At 37.4% G+C, this 23,568-nt stretch overlaps 1 protein-coding gene across 5 annotated transcripts in view; it reads right to left on the reverse strand.

Moving 5' to 3' along the window:
• Positions 1-23,568, reverse strand: part of HOOK3 (hook microtubule tethering protein 3) — a 115,413-nt gene that overhangs the window by 83,148 nt on the left and 8,697 nt on the right. For 3 of the 5 annotated variants that reach the window (XM_047855081.1, XM_047855084.1, XM_047855080.1), the window contains exons 3-4: positions 4,000-4,072; positions 812-862 (exon numbers count right to left, since the gene is read on the reverse strand). In XM_047855081.1, the coding sequence (XP_047711037.1) occupies positions 812-862; positions 4,000-4,072 (124 nt within the window). Of the gene's footprint in view, positions 1-811; positions 863-3,999; positions 4,073-16,755; positions 16,855-18,601; positions 18,806-23,568 lie in introns of those variants that run through there. The other 2 variants (XM_047855082.1, XM_047855085.1) reach the window with 2 other exon arrangements.

Below are 23,568 nucleotides of genomic sequence, written 5' to 3' on the forward strand. Positions count from 1 at the left end.
CATTTTTAAAAATCATTTTGGTTTTAGAGTGAAGAATAAGAACAGACTGTAGAGGGGCAAGAGTGAAATCAGGGTTACCAGTCAGACTACTCTAGAAATATAAGCAAGAGCTAATGATGGCATGGTATAAAGTAGTGGCAGTAAAGAAGGAAAAAAGCTTTATTTTGGAGATTTAGGTCTTATGACAATATTATAAAAAAGGAAGGACTATAGGATGATTTATAGGTTTTGGACCACTTACTAAGTTGTGAAGATAAATGATACAAGTATAGACGTAGGTATACATGAAGGTAAGCTCATGGGGTAAAAACAGTTAAGAAAATAACATAGGCGTCTATGCTTTGTTGTGTTCATTTGATTATCTGTGATCATGAAATTTAAAGTAAAACTAGTTCCACTGCCTGATTTTTAATACCTTGACTGTTCTGATGCAGACTCAGAGGATAAACTGAGTTAATCTAGGGATGGAGGTTTGCCATGGAATAAAACTAATGTAAGCAAGGGAGTTGGCTATAATGCCTGGATTCTAAACTACCTTCATAAGAGGAGAAGAGGAGAGAGTTCATATATGGCAGAAAGTAAAGTATAACATTAATAATCATCTACACACTATCCACGTTACAGTGAAAAAGAGCCTCTATTTAGTAACCAGCTAACAGATAGTTGTTTGAACCAACATCTAAAACAATGGAAGATAAGCTGCTTTTTAATTTTGAGGTAAATTTTCCTTTACTTGAAACCACTGTAAAATATTGTAAAATTAAATTTCCTATAGTAATACTTCTAAGCAGAGTGAGAAAAAAGTTCCTACCTCATGATTGTAATCCAGGATTCCTTTTAAAATTTTCTTTAAATTGCTTATCTGTTTAGAGAGAGATAAAACAACTGGGTAAAAGTCAAGCATAGATCAAAATATAATTTAACATAAAAAATTTCTGAACCAACTAATCATTCTAGTTAATCATAAATATAAAAAATAAAACTCAACAGCATATGTGAATTCCATAATCACCAAAAAAGGACTATCAGTGGCTTAATTTATGTGATCTCAAGAGATTATAATAAAAAAATTAAGTTTCCAATCATGTTAAATTTTCAATGTTATGATCACAGACAGAAACTGGAGGGTAATTGAAAAACACTTAAGAGTAAGATTAAAAGTATCAGATTTTCCGCAAGTAAAGAAAAAAATGTGCCATCCTTACTGAAAACATCCTCTAGTACTGTCTTCCCTAGAAAAATGGAGTTGCATCTCACATAGAGGTTAAATTCTAAAATTAGAGCATTAAGCGAAAATTACAGTCAAAATCAGGGTTGGAAATGTCTCCAAATTTTCTTCACTGTCAGAAAAGACTGCTGATTGTTCAGTTGAGCACCAAAGTAAATACTGAGGAGCCATATGGTTAAAAATATACTATGTTGAAATGCTAGTACAACACTCGGCACTGCAAGATACTTATGGTACAAGAAGCATCCTCTAGAAGCAAGAGAGGGTGAGGGACCAACATGTTTCCTATCACTCAGCCACTCTAAAGTAAGGGTTCACTGGCTTATATGTTATCTGAGTGAAATGACAGGCACGATCACCTGCACTATTTTAAGCTGTTATTTTTTCCTTTTTTTTTGACCCATCTCATTCGGTTGATACTGTGTTAAGTTAAATGTGTATACGACAGGATTCTGTTGACCCTAACTGTCCCTACCCAACATTAGCAGCTGAAGATGTCCTAGGACAGAAGTACACAGTAGGACAGAAGTCACAGTAGAACCTGTGACTATCAAGTAACAGACACTCAATCATGGCAGTGCAATCCAGTGCAATCAGACGTATTTATTTCTAAGGGAGAATATAAACTGAAAACTTATTTAAAAAAAACTCATAAAGAAAACGAATATGTTCATATTTCTAGAAAGATCTGGGGACATGGCAAATATACAATATACTTTATTTCCTTTATTTTAGAATGTTTGTTTTTTTTTTCCATATTTTAACATTTAAAATTAACACGTCTTAAAAATCAATGTGTTCATTTAAAATGATAGTTGAGGGACGCCTGGGTGACTCAATTGGTTAAGTGTCCAACTTTTGATTTCGGCTCAGGTCTCTCAGGTCATGATTTCACTGGTTCATGAGATCGAGTCCCACGTCGGGCTCTGCACTGAGTGTGGGGCCTGCTGGAATTCTCTCTCTCTCTCTCTCTCTCTCTCTCTCTCTCTCTCTCTCTCTGCTGCTCCCTTACTTGTTCTCTCTCTCTTTCAAAATAAATAAGCATTAAAAAAAATAATAATAAAATGGTAGTTGATTTCCTATTAATCCCAGTTCTGAATATTAAGAATATGATAAAGTTTTTCCCCTTCTCTATATTACTGTCTCTGCCACACTAATGATACTAAAGATGAAGACAGGATGTATGTTTATGTGTGTATTCTGTGCATGCAAGTTGGGTAAAGAACTCCCTCTTTGGTCAAGATAGCAAGCAAATACAAAATGATTCGTAGCATATTTTAAACATCCACAATTGTTTTATACATGTTATACCATATAAAAGTAATCATTTAATTGCCTCTTCTTGAAAGATTATTTAGAAATTAAAACAGTGGCTTAAACAGTGTTCATTCACTCTAGCTTAGTTTAAAAAAGGGAATTAAATGTTGGCAGACTCAATAATTAAGCAATCAGTGAATATTGTTCATCAAATATGTGTTTTATGAAAGAAATAAAAAGGGGACGCCTGGGTGGCTCAGTCAGTTAAGCGTCCAACTTCAGCTCAGGTCATGATCTTGTGGTTCTTGAGTTCGAGCCCCACATCGGGCTCTGTGCTGACAGCTCAGAAGCCTGCTTAGGATTCTGTGTCTCCTCTCTCTGCCCCTCCCCCATTCACGCCCTGTCTCACTCTCTCAAAAATGAATGTTTAAAAAAAAAAAAAAAGAACTAAAATGACAAACTAAGCTTAACATATCTTAAGTCCAGGGGCTTCACATGCTTACTCATTTGCATTTCTGAGTCTCTACCTGTCTATATCAAAGAGAAATGGGCAGCATCGTGGAGACTTGCAGAGATAAAACAGCTCTGTGTCTTCATTGTGATTATGGGAAACCACGTATCGATAGAGCTACACAGAACTGTACACAAAAACACGAAAAAACATAGATAAATCTGGTGAAAGCTGAATGAACTGGATTGCATCAATGTCAGTTCCTTAGTTTTGATATTGTATTATAGTTATGCAAGATGTAACCACTGGGGAAACTGGGTGAAAGGTACACAGAACTTCTCCGCACATTTTGTTTTGCATCTCCTGTGACTCTAGAATTATTTCAAAATACAAAGTTAAAAAAATAATTTAGTGGGTTGCAACTAATGTTTTTTAAAATCAAAACGTCAGTGCACAGATTAAGGGAACTATATATGCACATACATTTAGTTGACAGTAGGCTGCAATGTAAACTATTTCTTACTGTGGGTTCTGGTCAAAGAAGCTTGAGAAATAATGGAACTTAAGGCTACTAGGATAAAAATGAAAATATTTCATTCTGTGAGTGCTCTGGACTCAGTCAACTATAATCAGTATTTTCTCATTATTAGTAACAACAACACCAACAACTAACATTACATGTGCACTATCCTAAGTACGTTATGTATACCAACTCATTTATTTCTGTGAGGTAGATCCTTTTACTATCCTCATTTTACAAATGGGGAATCTGAGGTACAGAACAGTTAGGAGGACTTCCCCAGACAGTAAATGTAAAGTTATGATATGAATACAGGCACTATGGCTCTAGAGTCCATGCCATTAGTCATGGTGCTTTACTAACTCACACTATGTATCTTTGTGAGCAACCTCAGGTTACCTCCAATCTTTAATTCTGGATTATTTCACTACAGGCTGTCTAGGTTTCTAAAGCTCACTGAACACATCAGATAAAATTCCAACAAATATTACACACATACTACTAAAAGACTATTTAACAGATGGAAAAATAAAAAGAAAATACCTTTAGCCTCCAATTATCTCCTACTTCGGTTTTGATTCTGTTCAGCCAATTTTCATCAAAATATGCAGGATCTCTGCAAATCAGAAAAAGCTAGCATATTAAGATCATGCAGCTATCAAGCTTAAAAAAAAATGAAATCTATCCCTTAACCTCAACATAAAAATCTATTTACCACATACCAAGCAATTAAAGAACTCAGTCTGGAGATTGGATGCAATTTTCGCAGATTTTTCTAAAATCAACCTATTACCAGAGCATCATAAAATATGCATGTATATATACATATATGTATACACACACACATATATACACACACACACACACATATTTATATATACATCATATATAACGTATATTATGTATATATACATACATTTACCCCCAAAAAACAAACTAGAAAAATGGGCGCCTGGGTGGCTCAGGCAGTTAAGAATCCAACTTCAGCTCAGGTCATGATCTCACATTCATGGGTTCGAGCCCCATGTCGGGCTGTGTTGACAGCAGGGAGCCTGCTTCAAATTCTGTCTTCTTCTCTCTCTGCCCCTCCCCCACTCACGCTCACACTCTCTCTCCGTTGGTAAACATTAAATTGGGATGCCTCGGTGGCTCATTCAGTGAAGCATCTGACTTTGGCTCAGGTCATGATCTCATGGTCCATGAGTTTGAGCCCCGCATTGGGGTCTGTGCTGACAGCTCGGAGCCTGGTGCCTGCTTCAGATTCTGTGTCTCCCTCTCTCTCTGCCTCTCCTCCACTCACTCTCTGTCTCTCAAAAAATGCATAAACGTTAAAAAAAATTAAAGGTAAACATTAAAAAAATAAAAATAAAAGTTGTAACATACAGTTGATATATTTATTTTATTTTTTTAACTAAAAAAATAAATTACTTATTTTGAGAGAGGCAGAGACAGAGAATCCCAAGCCACCTCCACAAAGTGTGGAACTTGATCCCAACAAACCGTGAGATTATGACCTGAGCCGAAATCAAGAGTCAGACACTCAACCGAGTCACCCAGGTGCCCCTACGGGGGAAAAAAAAAAAATTTTTTTAATGTTTATTTTTGACAGAGAGAGAGAGAGAGAGAGAGACAAAGAGAGAAAGAGAGAGAGAGAGAGCGAGAGAGAGCATGAGTGGGGAAGGGGCAGAGAGGGAGGGAGACACAGAATCTAAAGCACGCTCCAGGCTCTGAGCTGTCAGCACAGAGCTTGACGTGGGGCTCAAACCCACGAACTGTGAGATCATGACCTGAGCCAAAGTTGGGCGCTCAACCAACTGAGCCACCCAGGTGCCCCTACGGTTGATACATTTAAAAAAAAAAAATTATAGAGGAATATGCTACCTTGGAATTAACATAATGTTTAGATACAATAATATCTACAAAGTCAAAATCAAGGACACAATTTTAAACAGACAAAAGAAATATATCAAGAAAAAAGTTAACATTAGCCTTTCAGTTAATATTTCAATGACCTCCATCACTTAATATTTTGAAGGTCACCAATAAATAATAAATGCTATTAAAATTTCAATTCCTTTAAACAGTATAGATTGAGAACCACTTTCTCAATGTAATACTAAGCATTAGACATGTTGGACATATGTGGACATGTGTCACGTGGACATATTTAAAACACCTGTGAATATACCTATACTTATTTTTCTTAGGAAAATCTCTCAAACTATGATAAATAGTAGAAAAAAATTTTTTTTACCCTAGCATGATCCTCATTTTAAGGTTTTTGAAACCAATGCTCTATGACATTATTTGCTCAAGACCAGAGACTGAATACCTATGTTTATCCTGCTTTAGCAAATGCTAAGTCCAAAGATCTTTCCATAACACCACAACTGTCTCCATTTACCCAAAAAACATAATTGCAATGAAAGAAATATGTTAGAGGAAGAAAAAAAAAAACTACATTTCAACTTATATTGTCACTCAAGCTGAAAGTACAATCTGTGCTAAATTTTGTTGATATATTTACATGAAGTCACATGTTATTTATAATGTTTAATGTTACTATTAAGAAAGAAAAATATATTTATTTAGGTATAAAATTTATGAAAAAACAGTTACAACTAAGTTACCTCTGTATAAATCTATTATTTTTTTATTTTCAATTTTTTATTTATTTTTTATAATTATTTTATGATTGTTTTAAAGCTTGTATCAAAGTGAACATTAACTTTGTACCTACTTTTAAAAACAGCTTGAGTTAGAATTCATATACCATACAACTCATCCATTTAAAGTATACAATGCAATGGGTTTTAGTACATTCACAGAATTGTACAACCTAACCACAATCTTATGTCAGGACATTTCCATCTTCTCAAAAAGAAATCCTTAGCTACCTGTAACTCCCTATTTCCCTCTCTCTCTCTCTCTCCAGTCCCTGGGAATTACTCCTCACCCTTCTGTCTTTTTGGGTTTGCCTATTCCGGACATTTCATATAAATGAAATCATACACTGTGTGGTCTTTTGTGTCTGGCTTCTTTCATTTAGTATGGTTTTAGGATTCATTCATATCGCAGTATGTATCACCACTTCATTCCTTTTTATGGCTCAACAATATCCCATTTATGGATAAAATACATTTTGGTAATCTATGCATCAGCCATTGTACATTTGGGTTGTCTCTACTTTTTAGCTATTATGAATAATGATGCTTTGAATGTACTAGTTCTGTGTGGACATGTTTCATGTGGGTATATGCCTAGGAGTAGAATTGCAGGGTCCCGTAATAATTCGATGTTTAACATTTGAAGCAAGGTCAAACTGTTGCTTCAAACATTTGAAGCAAGGTCAAGCTGCAGCACTTTACATTCTCACCAGCAATGCATGTTGGTTCCAATTTCTCCACAGCCTTGCCAACACTTGTTATTTTCTGTCCTTTTAATTACAGCATCCTAGTGGATGTTAAGTGGTAGGTCACTGTGGTTTTGATTTGCATTTCCTTAATGACTAATCATGTTGAGCACTGGCCGTTTGTATATTCTCTCTGGGGAAAAATCTATTCAGTCTTTGCCTATTGGGTTGTCTTTGGGGCACCTGGGTGGCTCAGTCGGTTGAGCATCCAATTTTTGCTCACATCAGGCTCACTACCGTCAGCCTGTCAATGCAGAGCCTGCTTCAGACGCTCTGACCCCCTCTCTCAGCCCATCCCTCACTCGCTCGCTCTCTCTCTCTCAATAAATAAATTTTTAAAAATGTGTAAGATAAATAAAATAAAATAAAATAAAATTTGGGTTCACTTTTTATTATTGAGTTCTAAGAGCTGCTTTTGGGGTTTTGTTTTTGTTTTTAAGTATTCAAGATAAAAGCCCCTTTTCGGTCATAAAATGTGTAAATAATTTCTCACATTCCGTGAGTTGTCCTTTCACTTTCTAAGAGTCTTTTAGCTCTTATACTTAGGTCTATGACCCATTGTGTATGGTGTAAGGGAGTAGTCTAAATGCATTCTTCAGCATGTGGATAGTCATATACCCCTTTTATTTTTAAGCTTCATCTTCTTTAGAATTCAACAAAAGAATAATAAAAATGAAGAGAAACTAATTTGAGCAAGCTTATACAAAAAAAGGAAACTTACTGGAAGACCACTGAGGTATGTTACGGTACTGAAAAATAACTGGGCCTCACACAGTACTGGAATAAGGATCTGGAAAGCTATTAGGAATCCAGACAGTACTCTCCTTTCATCTTTGTTTCTGTCCATCTATACCATTTCTCTCTGCAGACCAACTTTTTTCTGTTTCTCCACGTACAATGCTGAAGATAACTGCAGACATGTTCCAAGTCTTCACCACTTCAGTTCAAGCAAATAGTTTAAAGACCAGCCATCATTCAGTCCCAATTCTAAATTCCCAGATCGTTTCAAATAATTCAGCCAGAGTCTCTTTTTCATCCCTAATCCGATTTATATGTAACCAAAAGGATTGAGGGCTGCAAGTAGGACACACACAACTTTAAGGGGAAGAATGACCACATCTGGCAGGATAAGAGTGAGTTTTCAGAGAAAGTGATTGTGAAAAATGAGCAGACCACCCCCAAAATTGTCCTTGTCCCTTAAAACCTCTTGTAAAAATAGATAAGGCGGGGCGCCTGGGTGGCTTAGTCAGTTAACCGTCCAATTTCAGCTGAGGTCATGATCTCGCAGTTCATGAATTAAAGCCCTGCATGCTCACTGCTATCATTGCGGAGCCCACTTTGGATACTCTGTACCCTCTCTTTCTGCTCCTCCCTTGTTCACGCCCATGTGCACTCTCCCCCCTCAAAAAATTAACATTAAAAAAACCCAGATAATGCAAAGAAAAGCAACAATTGAGTTCTAAAATACCAAAGTATTATAAAAATACAGAAATTAGAAAATATTCAATATTTTTTGATACTTGAATAATCTAAAGAGCATAATCATTGCCAATCAAATGTTAGTCTTCCCAACCAAAAAAAGACTCATAAGGAAGACAATCTGAGTTTGGTGCTATTTGGCTGATGATTAGTCAAAGCCAAAGATGCTGAATTTACTGAGTGGCAATTTAGGGTCACACTGCTTAAAAATACACTTCACCAGCAAGCTCATAAACTTATAGAAAAGAATGCTTTAAAATGTGTAAGAAGGGGTGCTTGGCTGTTTCAGTTAGTAGAGCACATGACTCTTGATATTGGGGTCATGAGTTTGAGCCTTGTGTTGGGGGGTATAGTTTACATAAACAATTAACTTTAAAAATGTGTAAGAAAATTACATACTCTAAGAACTCCTGGGATACTTAATTTGCAATTTAGAACAATACTTATTGTAACTAAAAGAATATCTGAATAAAATATTGCAAATCAAACACCATGATACAGTTTGCTTATTCCTTAAAAGACTATGTCTAAGCTAGGAAGGGAAAACACAAAAACCACTGCTAAGGACTAGTAAACATACCAGTCATTGAATCAGGTACTTTACATTCGCAATGACATTGCAAGGAAGGTATTATTATCCCTCTTACCATTGAAGAATATCATACTCAGAAATTAAATAATTTCCACAAGTTCTATCAGATAATTAAGCAGCAAAGTTGACAGAATAATTTTTGTTAAAAATTATATCAGCAGAGGGGCACCTGGGTGGCTCAGTCAGTTGAGCGTCTGTCTCTTGACTTCAGCTCAGGTCGTGATATCATGGTTCATGAGTTCGAGCCCTACATTGGGCTCTGCGCTGCTGACAGTGCAGAGCCTGCTTGGAATTCTCTCTCTGCCCCTCCTCTGCTCTCTTTCTCTAAATAAATAAATAAATACATAAATAAATAAATAAGTAAATCTTAAGTCAGCAGAGTTCAACATAAAACTGGTTCCAGCAAACAACACTAAAGGTCCTGTGTCTAATTATCTCCTTCATGCATGCTCAATAAACTAGATCCCAAAGAGAAAGACCAATATTGTTCATGGCACTCTATGTTATTCATTAAGGGTAGGTATTTGTTCCCACTCCTTCCCCATACCTCATTTCTAACACATAGCAAGTTCTCAATAAATATTGTGGACTAAAATATGGGGTGCTTAGGTGGCTCAGTTGGTTGAATGTCCAACTTTGGCTCAGGTCACGATCTCGCAGTTTGTGGGTTTGAACCACACATCAGGCTCTGTGCTGACAGCTCAGAGCCTGGAGCTTGCTTTGGATTCTGTGTCTCCCTCTCTCTCTCTGTTCTTCCCCTGCTCACACTCTTTGTCTCTCTCTCGAAAACAAATAAACATAAAAAATTTTTTTTTAAATATCTGTGGACTAAAATACATTGGGGGGGGGGGGCGCCTGGGTGGCTCACTTGGTTAAGAGTCTGACTCTTGATTTCAGTTCAGGTCATGGTCTCGTGGTTATGGGATTAAGCCCCGTGTTGGGTTTTGCACTGACAGCATGGAGCCTGCTTGGGATTCTCTCTCTCCCTCACTCTCTCTGTCCCTCACCTGCTCACACATGAATGCCCTCTATCTCTCTCTCAAAATAAATGAATAGACAATTAAAAAAAATAAAATAAATTTGGAAAGTGAACTTTTAAGCTATCCATAAGCCTCCAATCTACTACTTGCACAAAACATAGCAAGAACCGTAGTCCAGTCTTCTTATATCCAATGTGACTTTTCCAAGTAATAGATATTGACTCAATATGCAGGCATCTAGCCATAACTCTGTTTCTGTAAGTAGCTTACAATTTCAGCAATGCTTTCTAAATACCCCTTAATTAATGCTCTCAGGTTATGATCAAACAATATAAAGGTACTTTTCCCCAAGATCTTAATAGATCATAGTTCTGCACAGACATGTAAACAACAACGGATAATCTTACTGGAGCATTCTTCATGAGTAAGAAGCTATCTTTAGCTTCTTACTATGTCCTGTCTCTTGCTAAGAAAAACAAAAAAACAAGAACCTATGAAACGTACAAAACCATTTCCTTAGATTTTTCCGGTAGCACATCTATTTGACTTTAACTTATGTACCAGTCATAGCTTCTTAAGCTAAAAAATAAAAAAAAGAGAGACAGAGAAATAAAAAAAAGAAAAAAGCTCATTGACTTTTAATACTTAATAAAATTCCAGAAATATATTATCTGCCTGCAGTTAATTACCTTAACAGAAATAAACATATTAAATTTCATTTGTACTGCTAAAATTACTTAAGCACCATAATATTCTTATTGAACTCAGCCAAATCGAGACGGGTCCAAAACCAACACTATATTTTGATTCTCTCTTAATATGGCATTTTTATTAGCAAACCTTAGTACTTTTTTAGATATGTTGATTCTTAGGTCTATTTTCCTATGTTTTAATTACCCAAAACAATCACTTTGGTCCCCTGACGTTAAATGTCTATTCAAGAGTTAGCTATAGTAATTAAATTTCACATCTATGGTAACAATAAAAATATAGGGAATTATGCTTAGCCCCTACTGTATCAAAATAAGCAATAAAGGCGCATAAGGGATAGGCTCTGAGCCAAGGACCAACAACTCAGGGCTCTTTGAAAAGTATCCATTTAAGAGGCTTGCGACCATTGTGCACAGCTTGACCTTCACTTTATCTCTTTTGGTCTCCTATTTTATTTTCCCCTCTTTCTAAAACTCCGAAAACTAGAACTAAAGGCACTCAGAGGCACAACTTACTACTTCTGATTTTACTCTTTCAATCAATATGTGGTTGTGGTATAATAAAAAATATATTTGGTCTTCAACCCTGGTTCTTGGCACTGAGTTCCTAAAACCCTTAAAATGTCCTCAGAAGGAGTGTGTCCTTTGTAATTTATAATGAGCACTTTCTGACCATAACTGAGTTTATGCTAATGAGGTAATTCATCATGGACCCCTAGACAGCTTCAGGATGAAGGCTCGTTCCAAAGGAACAAAACACATAGAGGGTTGGAACTTTCAGCCCCACTTTGACCTCCAGGAAGGGACTGGAGATTGAGTTCATAATTTCAATCATACCTATGGAGTGAAACCCCAAATAAAACCCCTAAATAACTGGATTCAGGGAGTTTCTAAGTTGGTGAACACATCAGTGTGCTGGGAGGGTAGTATGCCTGGAAAGGGCATGCGAGCTCTGCGCTGCCCCCAGCTCCATACCTTGCCCTATACATCTCTTTCATTTGGCTATTCTTGGATTTTATCCTTCATGATAAGATTGTAATCATAAATATAAAGCTTTCCTGAGTTTTGTGCCATTCTTGAAAATTACTGAAAGGGGTGGCAGTGGAGGGGAGTTCACAGGAACTCCTGAATTTGTAGTTGGCCAGGAAAAAGTGTGGATGCACTGGAGACCCCATGTCCCCCTGGCATCTGAAGTGGGGGCAGTTTTATGGGACTGAGGCCTTAACTTGTGGAGTCTGTGCTAACTCAGAAGTTAGCATCAGAACTGAAATGCAGGACATCCAGCTGTTATCAGGGAAATTGTTGATGGAAAATGACAGAGTAGTGGTAAACTCTTCTTGGATACAAAAGATAAAAGCTGCTTTAATTTCAAAGCCAAAATTTGTAAGTCCATATTCATTCATTCAATAAATATTTCCAAAATACTTACTATGGAGCAGGATAAGAGGATTAGACTGTAAGGGCGCTGATGATATTAAACAGGTAGTCAAGGCAGGATATATTGAAAAACCAGCAAATATTGGTGAAGGCTGGAAGGTGGTAAGAAGAGTATTGTGTGGACTGCAGGAGTTGCCTGATGTGCATAAGGATGAGCAAGGGAACTGATGTAGGAAAGAACACGAGTAAACAAGGCATCAGAATGGTAACAAGTCGTCCAGATCACTTAGGATATACTATTATGAGTACATTGGCTTTTACCCTGAGTGAAACGGGGTGCCAATGAGAATTCTAAGCTAACTAAAAAAATCACTCTGGTAGTTGGGTTCACATTAGACTGTGGGCAGCCAAGTGTAGAACACCCCAGTCAGGAATTATTAACATGATAAAGGGAAGAGATAATGGAGGTCAATGTGGTAGCAGTAAAGGTAATAATTTTTAATATAAAACTTCTCCAAACATTCAGAGAAGGAAAATATCATGGTGAACAACCATATGCCAATCATAGAGATTTAACATTCTCCCAACATTTGCTCCATATTTGATTTGACATTTTACTCCTAAAAACTCCACTATACGTCTCTAATCAGTAAGGCACTTTCTTATAGTTCTGATATACACCTAATATACAACACTCTCCAAATACCACCCAATAGTCAACCTATTTTCAAATTTCCTACGTTATCCTTAAAACGTCTGCTATAGTTGATTTGTTCAAATGAGATTCAAGAAAAATCATGCACTGCATTTGTTTGTGTTTTTAAAATTGTGGAAAGAACACTTAACATGAGATCTACCCTCACAACAAAATTTTAAGTGCACAATACTGTTAAGTATAGGCACGATGTTGTACAGCAGAACCCTAGAACTTACTCATCTTGTATAACTGAAACTTTATACTTACTGAACAGCAAGTATATTTACTTGCCACTTGCCCCAACTGCTAGCTCCTGGCAACTGTCATTCTAATGTCTGTTTCCATGCATTTGATGATTTTAGATACCTCATATAAGTGGAGTCTTGCACTATTTGTCCTGTGATTGGCTTATTTCACTAAGCATAAATGTCTTCCAGGTTCATCCACGTTGTTGCATATGGCAGTATTTCCAAGAACCATGCAATGCATTTGGTTAGTGTCTCTGTCTCACCTCTTCAGGCTCTTTAATTTAAAACAGTCTACCTCCTTCATTTTTTCTTATGACACTGACTTACTGAGGAGACTAGGTCAATTGCCCTGGGAAATATCTTACTTTCTGGATTTGCCTAATTGTTTCCTCATGATTTAATTTAACTTGTTTCTCTAGCCTCTGTACTTTTCTGTAAATGGAAGTTAGAGCTAAAGGCTAGATTTAGATATATTTTATAGATACATTTTAAAAGTACAGTTATCAGGATTCTTGATAGGTTGGATGTGGGATGGGGAGAAAAAAAAAAGTTTTACGGTTTGAGCAACTGGAAGGCAAGAAACACCAACTGAAATGAGATTTTTGGCTGAGTGACTTTTGGGTAGCAAACAGGGAATTTAGTTTTATATATAACTTTGAGATATCTTTTAGACTCAAATGGAGACATTGAGTAGAAAATGAGCTAAGTCTAGAAGTCAAAGGAAAGACTGATGCTGGATACACAAACCTGAGAGTCATTAAGACATGGATGACATTTAAATCCATGAGACTAAAAGAAACCATCAGGGAAGTGAACACAGAAAGGAGTAGAGGAGCAAGGCCTGAGTTCTTATGCACTCCAGTGTGAGGAAGTAGGATAGAAGAGGAAAAATGAGTAGAGGAAATGCAGATCATCTGGTGAGACAGGAGAAAAACCCTGAAGGTTGGGGCGCATGGGTGGCTCAGCCAGTTGAGTGACTCTCTTTCCCTCTCAAAAATGAACAAACATTAAAACAAACAAACAAAACCCCAGAGGGTAACAAGGAGGTAAGTACTTTGAATGCTGCTGTCAGGTCCAGATACGGATTGAAAATGGGCCATGAGAATCAGCAATGTGTAGATAATTGGTGGTCCTAAAAAGTGTCGTTTTATTAAAAAGAATTTTTTAACGTTTATTTATTTTTGAGAGACAGAGAAACAGAGCATGAGCCAGGGCGGGGCAGAGAGAAAGGGAGACACAGAATCTGAAGTAGGGTCTAGGCTCTGAGCTGTCAGCACAGAACCCGATGCAGGGCTCGAACTCATGAACTGTGAGATCATGACCTGAGCTGAAGTTGGACACTTAACTGATTGAGCCATGCAGGCGCCCCTAAAAAGTGAAATTTTAATAAAATGATTAGGAAAAAAAAAATCCCTGCCTGAAAAGTGCATTTAAAGAGAGCAGAAATAAAGGAATCTGAGATGGTTGGATACAGACTATGCTTTAAAGAAGTTTTTGCTACAAAAGGAGGAGAAATTGATTGACAGAGGTGAGATCATGAGAAGTATTTTTAAAGAGAAAAGAAGTAACAGTGTGCTTACATGCTAATAGATACGATCCAGCAGAGAAGGGAAAAGTGATGATGTAGGAAAGAGAGGCAAACTGGTTAAGTGATGATCTTGAGTAGGCGAGAGGCAATAGGGTGCAAAATACAAAGTACAGGTACTGACTTTAAGATAGAACCCTTCCCTATCAACCCCACAGCTCATGTGTAGACAACAGGTTGCAAGGCAAAGTCAAACTGATGCTGGTAGGTGGGTACACGTCGTCATGGGATTCCACGGAAATTCTTTTATATTTGTTTCAATTTCCTGAGAAGTAGGATGTATCCTACCTTGTTAAGGGGATCAGATGAGAGAGAAGGTGATACTGGAGGTTTGAAGAGAGAAAAGTGTGAGACAGTCATCTGGAAGGTTGGGGGAATGGGAAGACTAGGGCAACACAGTACAACTGTGGGATTCCATAAGGTAACACTTGCAATTTTGTGGTGAGAAATTTAAAATGAGATCCATCAGCATGTTTGCTTTTATTTTTCAGCTGGGTTCAGCTGCATAGGTAAAAAGTAAAACTGGTGGGACGGTAGATTTAAGCAGAGTTGTGGTTTTGCCAAACAAATATGAGGGGGGCAGCAAAGCTAAAAGTATACACAAGGGAGTGATTATGATTGACCATGCAATTTCAGCTAAATGAAGGAACGAAAAAGAGATGAAGGTGGACAATGTTGAGATCCCACTGGCAGAAGAAAATCAAAGAATTATTGGACACTTGATACCAGAGGAAGTGAGGTGGAAAGACAGGAAACAATAATCAGACAGTGGTAATGAGAAAACTGAGATTATGGAAGGATTACACATTATCACTAATTATAAGGTACGGGGTATGACCATGGGGATGAGTGGCTGAAATCTAGCAGAAGACAAGATCAATGGAGAAGAGTTCAAGAAACTGGTAGGCAAGGATATCCAAATCACCAAGAATTTAGATAAGAGTAGTAATGAAAAGAGCCAATCGTGTGCCAGGATCCAAAACTGTTGAGAAACAAGAAGAAATGATAGCAACAATGAAGGGTAGTGGATGATATCATAAGATTCAAAACTAGGGTTTTAGGGAAGATGAAGGAGAATGGTCTGGAACAGCACTGAGGAGCACCGCCTCTGGGCTAAGTGTACTTCTAAAGCCTGTGGGAGTAAAAATAGCCATCACTTGAGAAGCCTGCACAAGTAGCATTAGGGGAGAACCAGATTTCTTTCAGAGCCAAAGCTGATGAGGAAAAGTGCTGATTGTTCTTTGGCACACATACTGCAGGTTAACCAAGAATCACAGGCTTAACAGCACAGTCAATTTAAATCCTGTGCTCTCTGAAGTGGGTTGAAAATAGAAAATTCATTTAACAGTCACAGTTCCCTCAAGACTTAAGGGAAAAAATAGGTTTTCGTTTTGAACACCTTAATGTTTCTGGTGACTGATCTATTAGTAAAAAATATTTAAACAAGTAAGAATTTAATCATCTATCGCTTCTCGGCCTTTTGGCTAAGATCAAGTGAAGAATTTAATCATCTATGGATGATGTCCGTCTGGTCATTAGGCAAATCAACATAATCAAAAGTCCTGAAAATATGGGAAAGGGATCTTTTTAATAGCGCAAAAAAGAAAAAAAACAATCCTCTATACAAAAAATAACTCAAAATGCATCATAGACCTGAATATAAGCACTGAAACTATAAAACTTCTAAAGGAAAATGTAGAAGAAAATCTTAAGTGACCCTGGCTTTGCTAAACATTTCTTAATAGAATAAACAAAAAACAAAAAACAAAAAAACAGGGCATCTGGCTGGCTCAGTCACTGGAGTATACAACTCGATCTTCAGGGTTGTGGGTTCTGGCGCCATACTGGGTATAGAGATTACTTAAAAACAAAACCTTTAAAAACATAAAAAAAAAAAAACATGAAAGAAAAATAAATTAGATTTTATCAAAATTGAAAACTTTTGCCTCTCAAAGACACTATTAGGAAAACGAAAAGGGAAGCCACAAATTGGGAGAAAATATTTTAAAATATACATCTGAAAAAGGACTTGTATTTAGAATATAAAGAACTCTAAATTCAGTAATACAAACAATCTAAATAAACAACAGGCAAAAGATTACGGGAAACCATTCACCAAAAAAGATATACAGATGGCCTGAAATGATGCTCGACATCATCAGTGATTATAGAAATTACTTAAAAATAAAATCTTAAAAAACACCCCACAAAACACTGACCTTACAAGTGATGGTGAAACTGTGGTGCAATAGGAACATTCATACACTGCTTGTGGGACCACAAATGGCACATCCACTTTGGAAACACTTTGGCAGTTTCTTAAATATTAAACACACACTTAGTTAGAGAGGGAGCCAAACCATAAGAGACTCTTAAAAACTGAGAATAAACTGAGGGTTGATGGGGGGGTAGGAGGGAGGGGAAAGTGGGTGATGGGCACTGAGGAGGGCACCTGGTGGGATGAGCACTGGGTATTGTATGGAAACCAATTTGACAATAAATTTCATGTAAAAAAATATATATTAAACACACTTAACCATATGTTCCAGCCATTCCACTCTTAGGTGGGATTTTACTTGAGGGAAATGAAAGCATATTTCCATACAAAGATTTGTACACTAATGTTCAGAGCTGCTTTATTTGTAACAGTCCTAAACTAAAATAACCCACATGTTCATCAGCAGATGAATGGATGAACAGATCATGGTATATCCATACAATGAAATATGTATGAACTATTACAGGCAATAATATGAATGAATTTTAAAATAATTATATTGCATGAAAGAAGCCATACCTTCTCCCTCAAATAAGAGAATATATTGTGTGAGTCCACATATATAAATTTCTAGAAATTGCTAATTAATCTATAGTGATGGAAAGCAAATCAGTGGTTGCCTAGAGATGGGAGAGGGGTGGAAAAAGGAGGGACTGAAAAACTTTTTGGAGTGATTGACACATTCATTATCTTGACTGTGGTGATAGTTTCACAGGTATCTACTTAGGTGAAAATTTAACAAATGCTATACTTTAAAAATGTACAATTTACTATATGTCAATTTCATCTCAATGAAGCTGCAGAAAAGGGGAGGGAAGTACTAGAAAGAAATGAGCTATCAAGTCACAGGGAGAAATCTTAAAGGCAATATTGCTACGTGAAAGAAGCCAATCTGAAAAGACTACATATGATTATGATTCCAATTACCTGACACTCTGGAACAGGCAAAACTATGGAGACAGTAAAAAAGATCAGGGGTTGCTGGGAGTCTGTCTAGGGGGAAGGAGGGATGACTCGGTGCAGTAAAAGGGATTTTTAGGACAGTAAAACTCCTCTGTATCTACACGTATCTACAGTGAACTTTAATGTAAATTAGGGACTTTAGGGGTGCCTGGGTGGCTCAATTGGTTAAGCAACCAACTCTTGATATTGGCTCAGGTCATGATCTCATGGTGGTGAGATCAAGCCCTGCATCGGGGCTCTGTGCTGACAGCTTGGAGCCTGCTTGGGATTCTCTCTCTCCCTCTCTCTCTGCCCCTCCCTTGCTCACACTATAAATTTATAAAAGAAATTAAGAAACTTAAAATAAATTTGGGGGCACCTGGGTGGCTCAGTCAGCCAACTTCAGCTCAGGTCATGATCTCATGGTCCATGAATTTGAGCCCCACATCAGGCTCTGTGCTGACAGCTCAGAGCCTGGAGCCTGCTTTGGATTCTGTCTCCCTCTCTCTTCTGTCCTTCCCCAGCTCACAGTCTGTCTCTCTGTCTCTCAAAAATAAACATAAAAAAATTTTTTTTTAATAAAAAAATAGAAAATAAATAAATTAGGGACTTTGGGTGATAATGATGTGTCAGCACAGGATCATCAATTGCAACACATGTAGCGCTCTGGTATGGGATGCTGATAGTGGGGGAAGCTCTGTGTATAGTGGGGCAAGGAGTATGTGGTAATTTGCCATACTTTTCTCTCAATCTGTAAAAACTTTTTTTAAAGTAGTAAAATATACATAAAATTTGTCATGTAAACTATTTAAAGTGTGTGGTTCAGTGGTATCAAGTGCACTCACGTTGTTGTGCAACCATCACTAACATCCATCCCCAGAACTTTTTCACCATCCCATTTGGAAACTCTTTTCCACTCAATTTTGCTGTTAAACCAAAACTTTTCTTAAAAAAACGTGTCTTTTAAAGAGGGGGGACATGAACCTATATGGACAAAAAAAGAGAAAGAAGACAACAGCAACAAAATTTTAGAAGCTGGAAAGCAGATTAATAGGAAATGATTTAAAAGACTAAAAAGAGAAAAAAATTACAGTAACAAGAAACATACTTACATCCATTTATATTTGCTAAAATTTCTACTTAAACTACAGAAAGATACAGTTTTTCACTTACCAGCTCAGATAAAATGAAAAGATTTGCAATTTGCAATGCAACTCTCTGCCTGGCACCCACCTTTTTGGCTTTCCTCATACCTCTCTGGCACTTCTGCTGTTTGAGGTTCCAACCAAGAATTAAATGTCAAAGTTCTTCAAGGCTCAGGCTACACATATTTTCTTCTTATGCTGTACTATTCCCCAAGTGACTTAACCCACAATAATGTCTTCAATAAGAGATAGCCAAATTGATTCTGGACTTCTCTTCTACCCTCTCGATCTATGTGATCTATTGCAAACTTGGCATTTTCTCTTATGTATCAACACCAAAGTCAGTGTCCGCCAAACTAAACTCATGATACATCCAGCACTCCTCCATAGCAGATCACCCTTCAACGTTCCCACATCAGTCATTTGCACCTTCTTCTATGTATTTGCTTAAGTTAGAAACTTAAAAGTCAATTTTGATACCTCCCATACCAATCATCAACATTTGGCTTTCTCTACTATTTTGAGTTCACCCACTTGTCTTCATCTCCTTCACTACCTTCTAATCCAAAGTACCATAATCTCCCTTCTGACTTACTACAAATTTCTTTCCAATTGATCATCCCTCATCATTATGGCCTCTTCTAATTTATTTTACACCTGCAGAATATTTTCAAGATGTAAATCTGACTAGAATTCAAATAAAATCTTAAAAAAAAAAAAAGAGGGCCATCTGGGTGGCTCAGTTGGTTAAGCGTCCAACTTTGGTTCAGGTCATAATCTTGAGGTTCATGGTTTCAAGCCCCACATTGGGCTCTGGGCAGACAGCTCAGAGCCTAGAGCCTGCTTCAGATTCTATGTCTCCCTCTCTCTCTGCTGTTCCCCCACTCATTCTTTCTCTCTCTCCCTTGTTCTCACTCTCTCTCAAAAATAAACATTAAAAAAAAAAAGAAAGAAAGAAAGAGAGGAGCTCCTGGGTAGTTCAGTCAGTTGAGTGTCCGACTCTTGATTTCAGCTCAGGTCATGATCACAGGATTGTGGGACTGAGCCCTGCATTAGTCTCCATGCTGAGCCTGATTCTCTCTCTGTGTCCCTCTCCCCTTCTTGCATGCACTCTCTCTCTCTAAAAAAAAAAAAATTAAAATAAATAAAAATTTAAAAAAAGAAAGAAAACCGGTGCAGCCACTCTTGGAAAACAATACGGAGATTCCTCAAAAAGTTAAAAATAGAACACCCTGGGGTGCCTGGGTGGTTCAGCTGGTTGATACTCTGACTTCAGCTTAGGTCATGATCTCGTGGTTCGTGAGTTCTAGCCCCACGTTGGGCTCTGTGCTGGCAGCTCAGAGCCTGGAGCCTGCTTTGGATTCTGTGTTTCTCTCCTTCTCTCTCTCTCTCTGCCCCCTCTCCCGCTCACATTCTCTCTTTTAAAAATGAATAAATGGGGGCGCCTGGGTGGCGCAGTCGGTTAAGCGTCCGACTTCAGCCAGGTCACGATCTCGTGGTCCGGGAGTTCGAGCCCCGCGTCGGGCTCTGGGCTGATGGCTCAGAGCCTGGAGCCTGTTTCTGATTCTGTGTCTCCCTCTCTCTCTGCCCCTCCCCCGTTCATGCTCTGTCTCTCTCTGTCCCAAAAATAAATAAACGTTGAAAAAAAAAAATTTAAAAATGAATAAATGTTAAAAAAAAAACAAAAACAAAAAACCACCCTATGATCTAGCAATCACACTACTGGTGTTTATCCAAAGAATACAAAAATACTAATGCAAAGGGATACATGCACCCAATGTTTATAGCAGCATTATCTACAATAGCCCAGACTTGGAAGCAACCCAATATCCACTGAATGGATAAAGACAATATGGTGCACATTGAGATACACATACACACACACACACACACACACACACACACACAGTGGAATATTACTCAGCCACAAAAAATTATGAAATCTTATTATCTGCAACAATATGGATGGAACTGAAGTGTATTATGCCAAGAGAAATAAGCCAGAGAAAGACAACTACCACATGATTTCACTTATGTGTGGAATTTAAGAAACAAAACAAACCAGCAAAGTCACCAAAAAAAAAAAAAAAAAAAAAAAAAAAAAGAGACAACTATAAAGAACAAACTGATGGCTACCAGAGGGGAGGAGTGAAATGGGTTAAATAGGTGATGGGGATTAATGAGTGCAGTTGTGATGAGCACCAGATGATGTACAGAAGTACTGAATTACTATACTGTACACCTGAAACAAATATAACACTACGTTAACTATAATTTTTTTTTAAAAGTTTTAAAAAATGTAAATCTGACTGTTAACCCTTCTCTGACCCCAAATCCCTCAATTGCTTTTCACAGCCCTTGGAATAAAGACATGAGGCCCTACGTGATCTGGCAACATCTATCCTTCCAATCTCATTTTGTAACATGCTCCCCTGTCTCTGCTTTAATCACTCAAACCCTCTCTCCGTGGTGGTGTTCACCATGCTCCATCAGCCTATGAGGCCTCAGTGTATGCTCTTCCACATGCTAAGAAATCTGTTACCAATCATCTTGCAGATTTAATTTCTTTATTCAGGTAAATGTTTGCGTCTTCTTTGATTAAGTTAAATAAGCCTCTTTACAAACTTTCATAACATTGTGTATTTTTGCCCTGGAGCACTGGTTATAATAGCAATTTTGTTTTCATAGTTATTTAAACTCTGTTTTTCCTAAGGCTATAAACTCTCTGAAGGTACCTGCCCTGTGGGTTGTAGCTTACCCTTGTATCACCAGTGCTGGACACAAAGTAGCCATTCAATAAATACCACAGGGACAAGGAGGAACTGAACTTCCTTGAAATCATACATATTATACAGTTATTAAAAATAAATAACATGCAACAATATGAATGAATCTAAGCCATTATGTTGAGTGAAAGAAGTCAGACACAAGAGTACATACTGTATGATTCCATTTATAAGATGCCCAAGAACAGAGAAAACTAATTAGTGGTGTAGATGTCACAATCATGACTATTTGGGGGCAAGGGTTATTGATTAGGACGGGTCATGAGGGAACCATCTGGGTGGTGGTTACTTAGATGTGTATACACACACAAATACATACAACATGTACATACACAAATTCACTTTTTTTTATTATGCTTTTCTGTGTATGTTATACCACAACAATAGGAAAAACGGAAGGCATTTTGTGGGAAAAAGGTAAAAAAAAAAAAAAACTAAGTACTGATGAAAAATATGCCTACAAGACTTTGGTAAATTAAAATACTGTATGTTATGATCTTGGTTTGGCAAAACAATATACACATACAGTCCTTCTGGTTTCTGCAGTGACAGAAATCCTACCCTAATTAACTTAAACAAAAAATCCATTTAGTGACATATACTTGGAAAGCTTAGCTTCATTGAAACTCTCTAGACCATTCAACTTCTAAAACTTATTAGGGCATCACTCAGAGGTGACCATGAAAATCACAAGCTCACTCTTCTCAGAGTGCTAAAACCAAGCCTGATCCAAGGTTTCAAATGAGCCTTCTCACACTCCATCAAGAAGTCTATGCGCCTATGTATCTGGAGAGATGTGCCACATAGTTCTGGAAGAAAGTGACAGCAAGCTAGTTTTCAAGCATGAGTCCCCAGTACTAAAGGCACACTGATAGATTCTCTGAAATGCAGGCAACTGAACTGCTTTTCAGATGGGCAACTCTACATAGTCCACTGCAAAGTGAACAACAGCAAAAATTCATTTACTGATGATATTAATTCTTAGCATAACTGCAGGAAATCCCATTTATTGATATGCAAATCTCTAATATCATGAGGCCTCAAAGTCCTCAGTGCTTCAAAGACAAAAGTATCTCCCTATGGGGCGCCTGGGTGGCTCAGTCAGTAGAGGTCTGACTTCGGCACAGTTCATGAGTTCAAGCACTGCTTCGGGCCCTGTGCTGACAGCTCAGAGCCTGGAGTCTGTTCAGATTCTGTGTTTCCCCCTCTTTCTGCCCCTCCCCTGCTCGCTTGTGTGCACTCTCTCACTCACTCTCTCTCAATAATAAACAAAAGTTTAAAAAAAAGTATCTCTCTCAAATCACATCAAACCTAATGATTTTTTATTTTTTTTTATTTTTTTTTTCTAATGATTTTTTAAATTTACATGTTATGATTTATTTGAAAATTTCCCAGATCAAAAGTTGAAGATAGCCATACAACATCAGTTTTACAATTACTATGTTTTCAAGTACTTAGAAGGAAAGAATCAGGTATGTTTTGTATATCCCAAACAAGTATGTCCTTCTTTCAGTCATTCAGTAGACATGAGTACCCATGATGCAAACTGAATCTTGAAAAACTTATGATATTTGTGACCTACATAGGGCATTTTCATATGATTCAACCAAAAACCAAACACTGTGCTACGATACAACTGTGAACAAAACAAATCCCTGCCTCTGTGTGGAGCTTACACTGTGTGTGTGTGTGTGTGTGTGTGTGTCTGTGTGTGTGTGTGTCTGTGTGTGTGTGTCTGTGTGTACATGGATGTGGAGGAAGCAGCATAAAACAAATGAATGCGTGGTATATAAGATGCTGTTACATACTTCAAAGAACACAAAAGGTTAAAAGGGAATGGTTGTCACTTATTTTATATGAGGGGTCAGAGAAGGCCTCACT

This window comes from Prionailurus viverrinus, chromosome B1 (assembly GCF_022837055.1).
Source record: "Prionailurus viverrinus isolate Anna chromosome B1, UM_Priviv_1.0, whole genome shotgun sequence".
In the NCBI taxonomy this organism is placed as follows: Eukaryota; Metazoa; Chordata; class Mammalia; order Carnivora; family Felidae; genus Prionailurus; species Prionailurus viverrinus.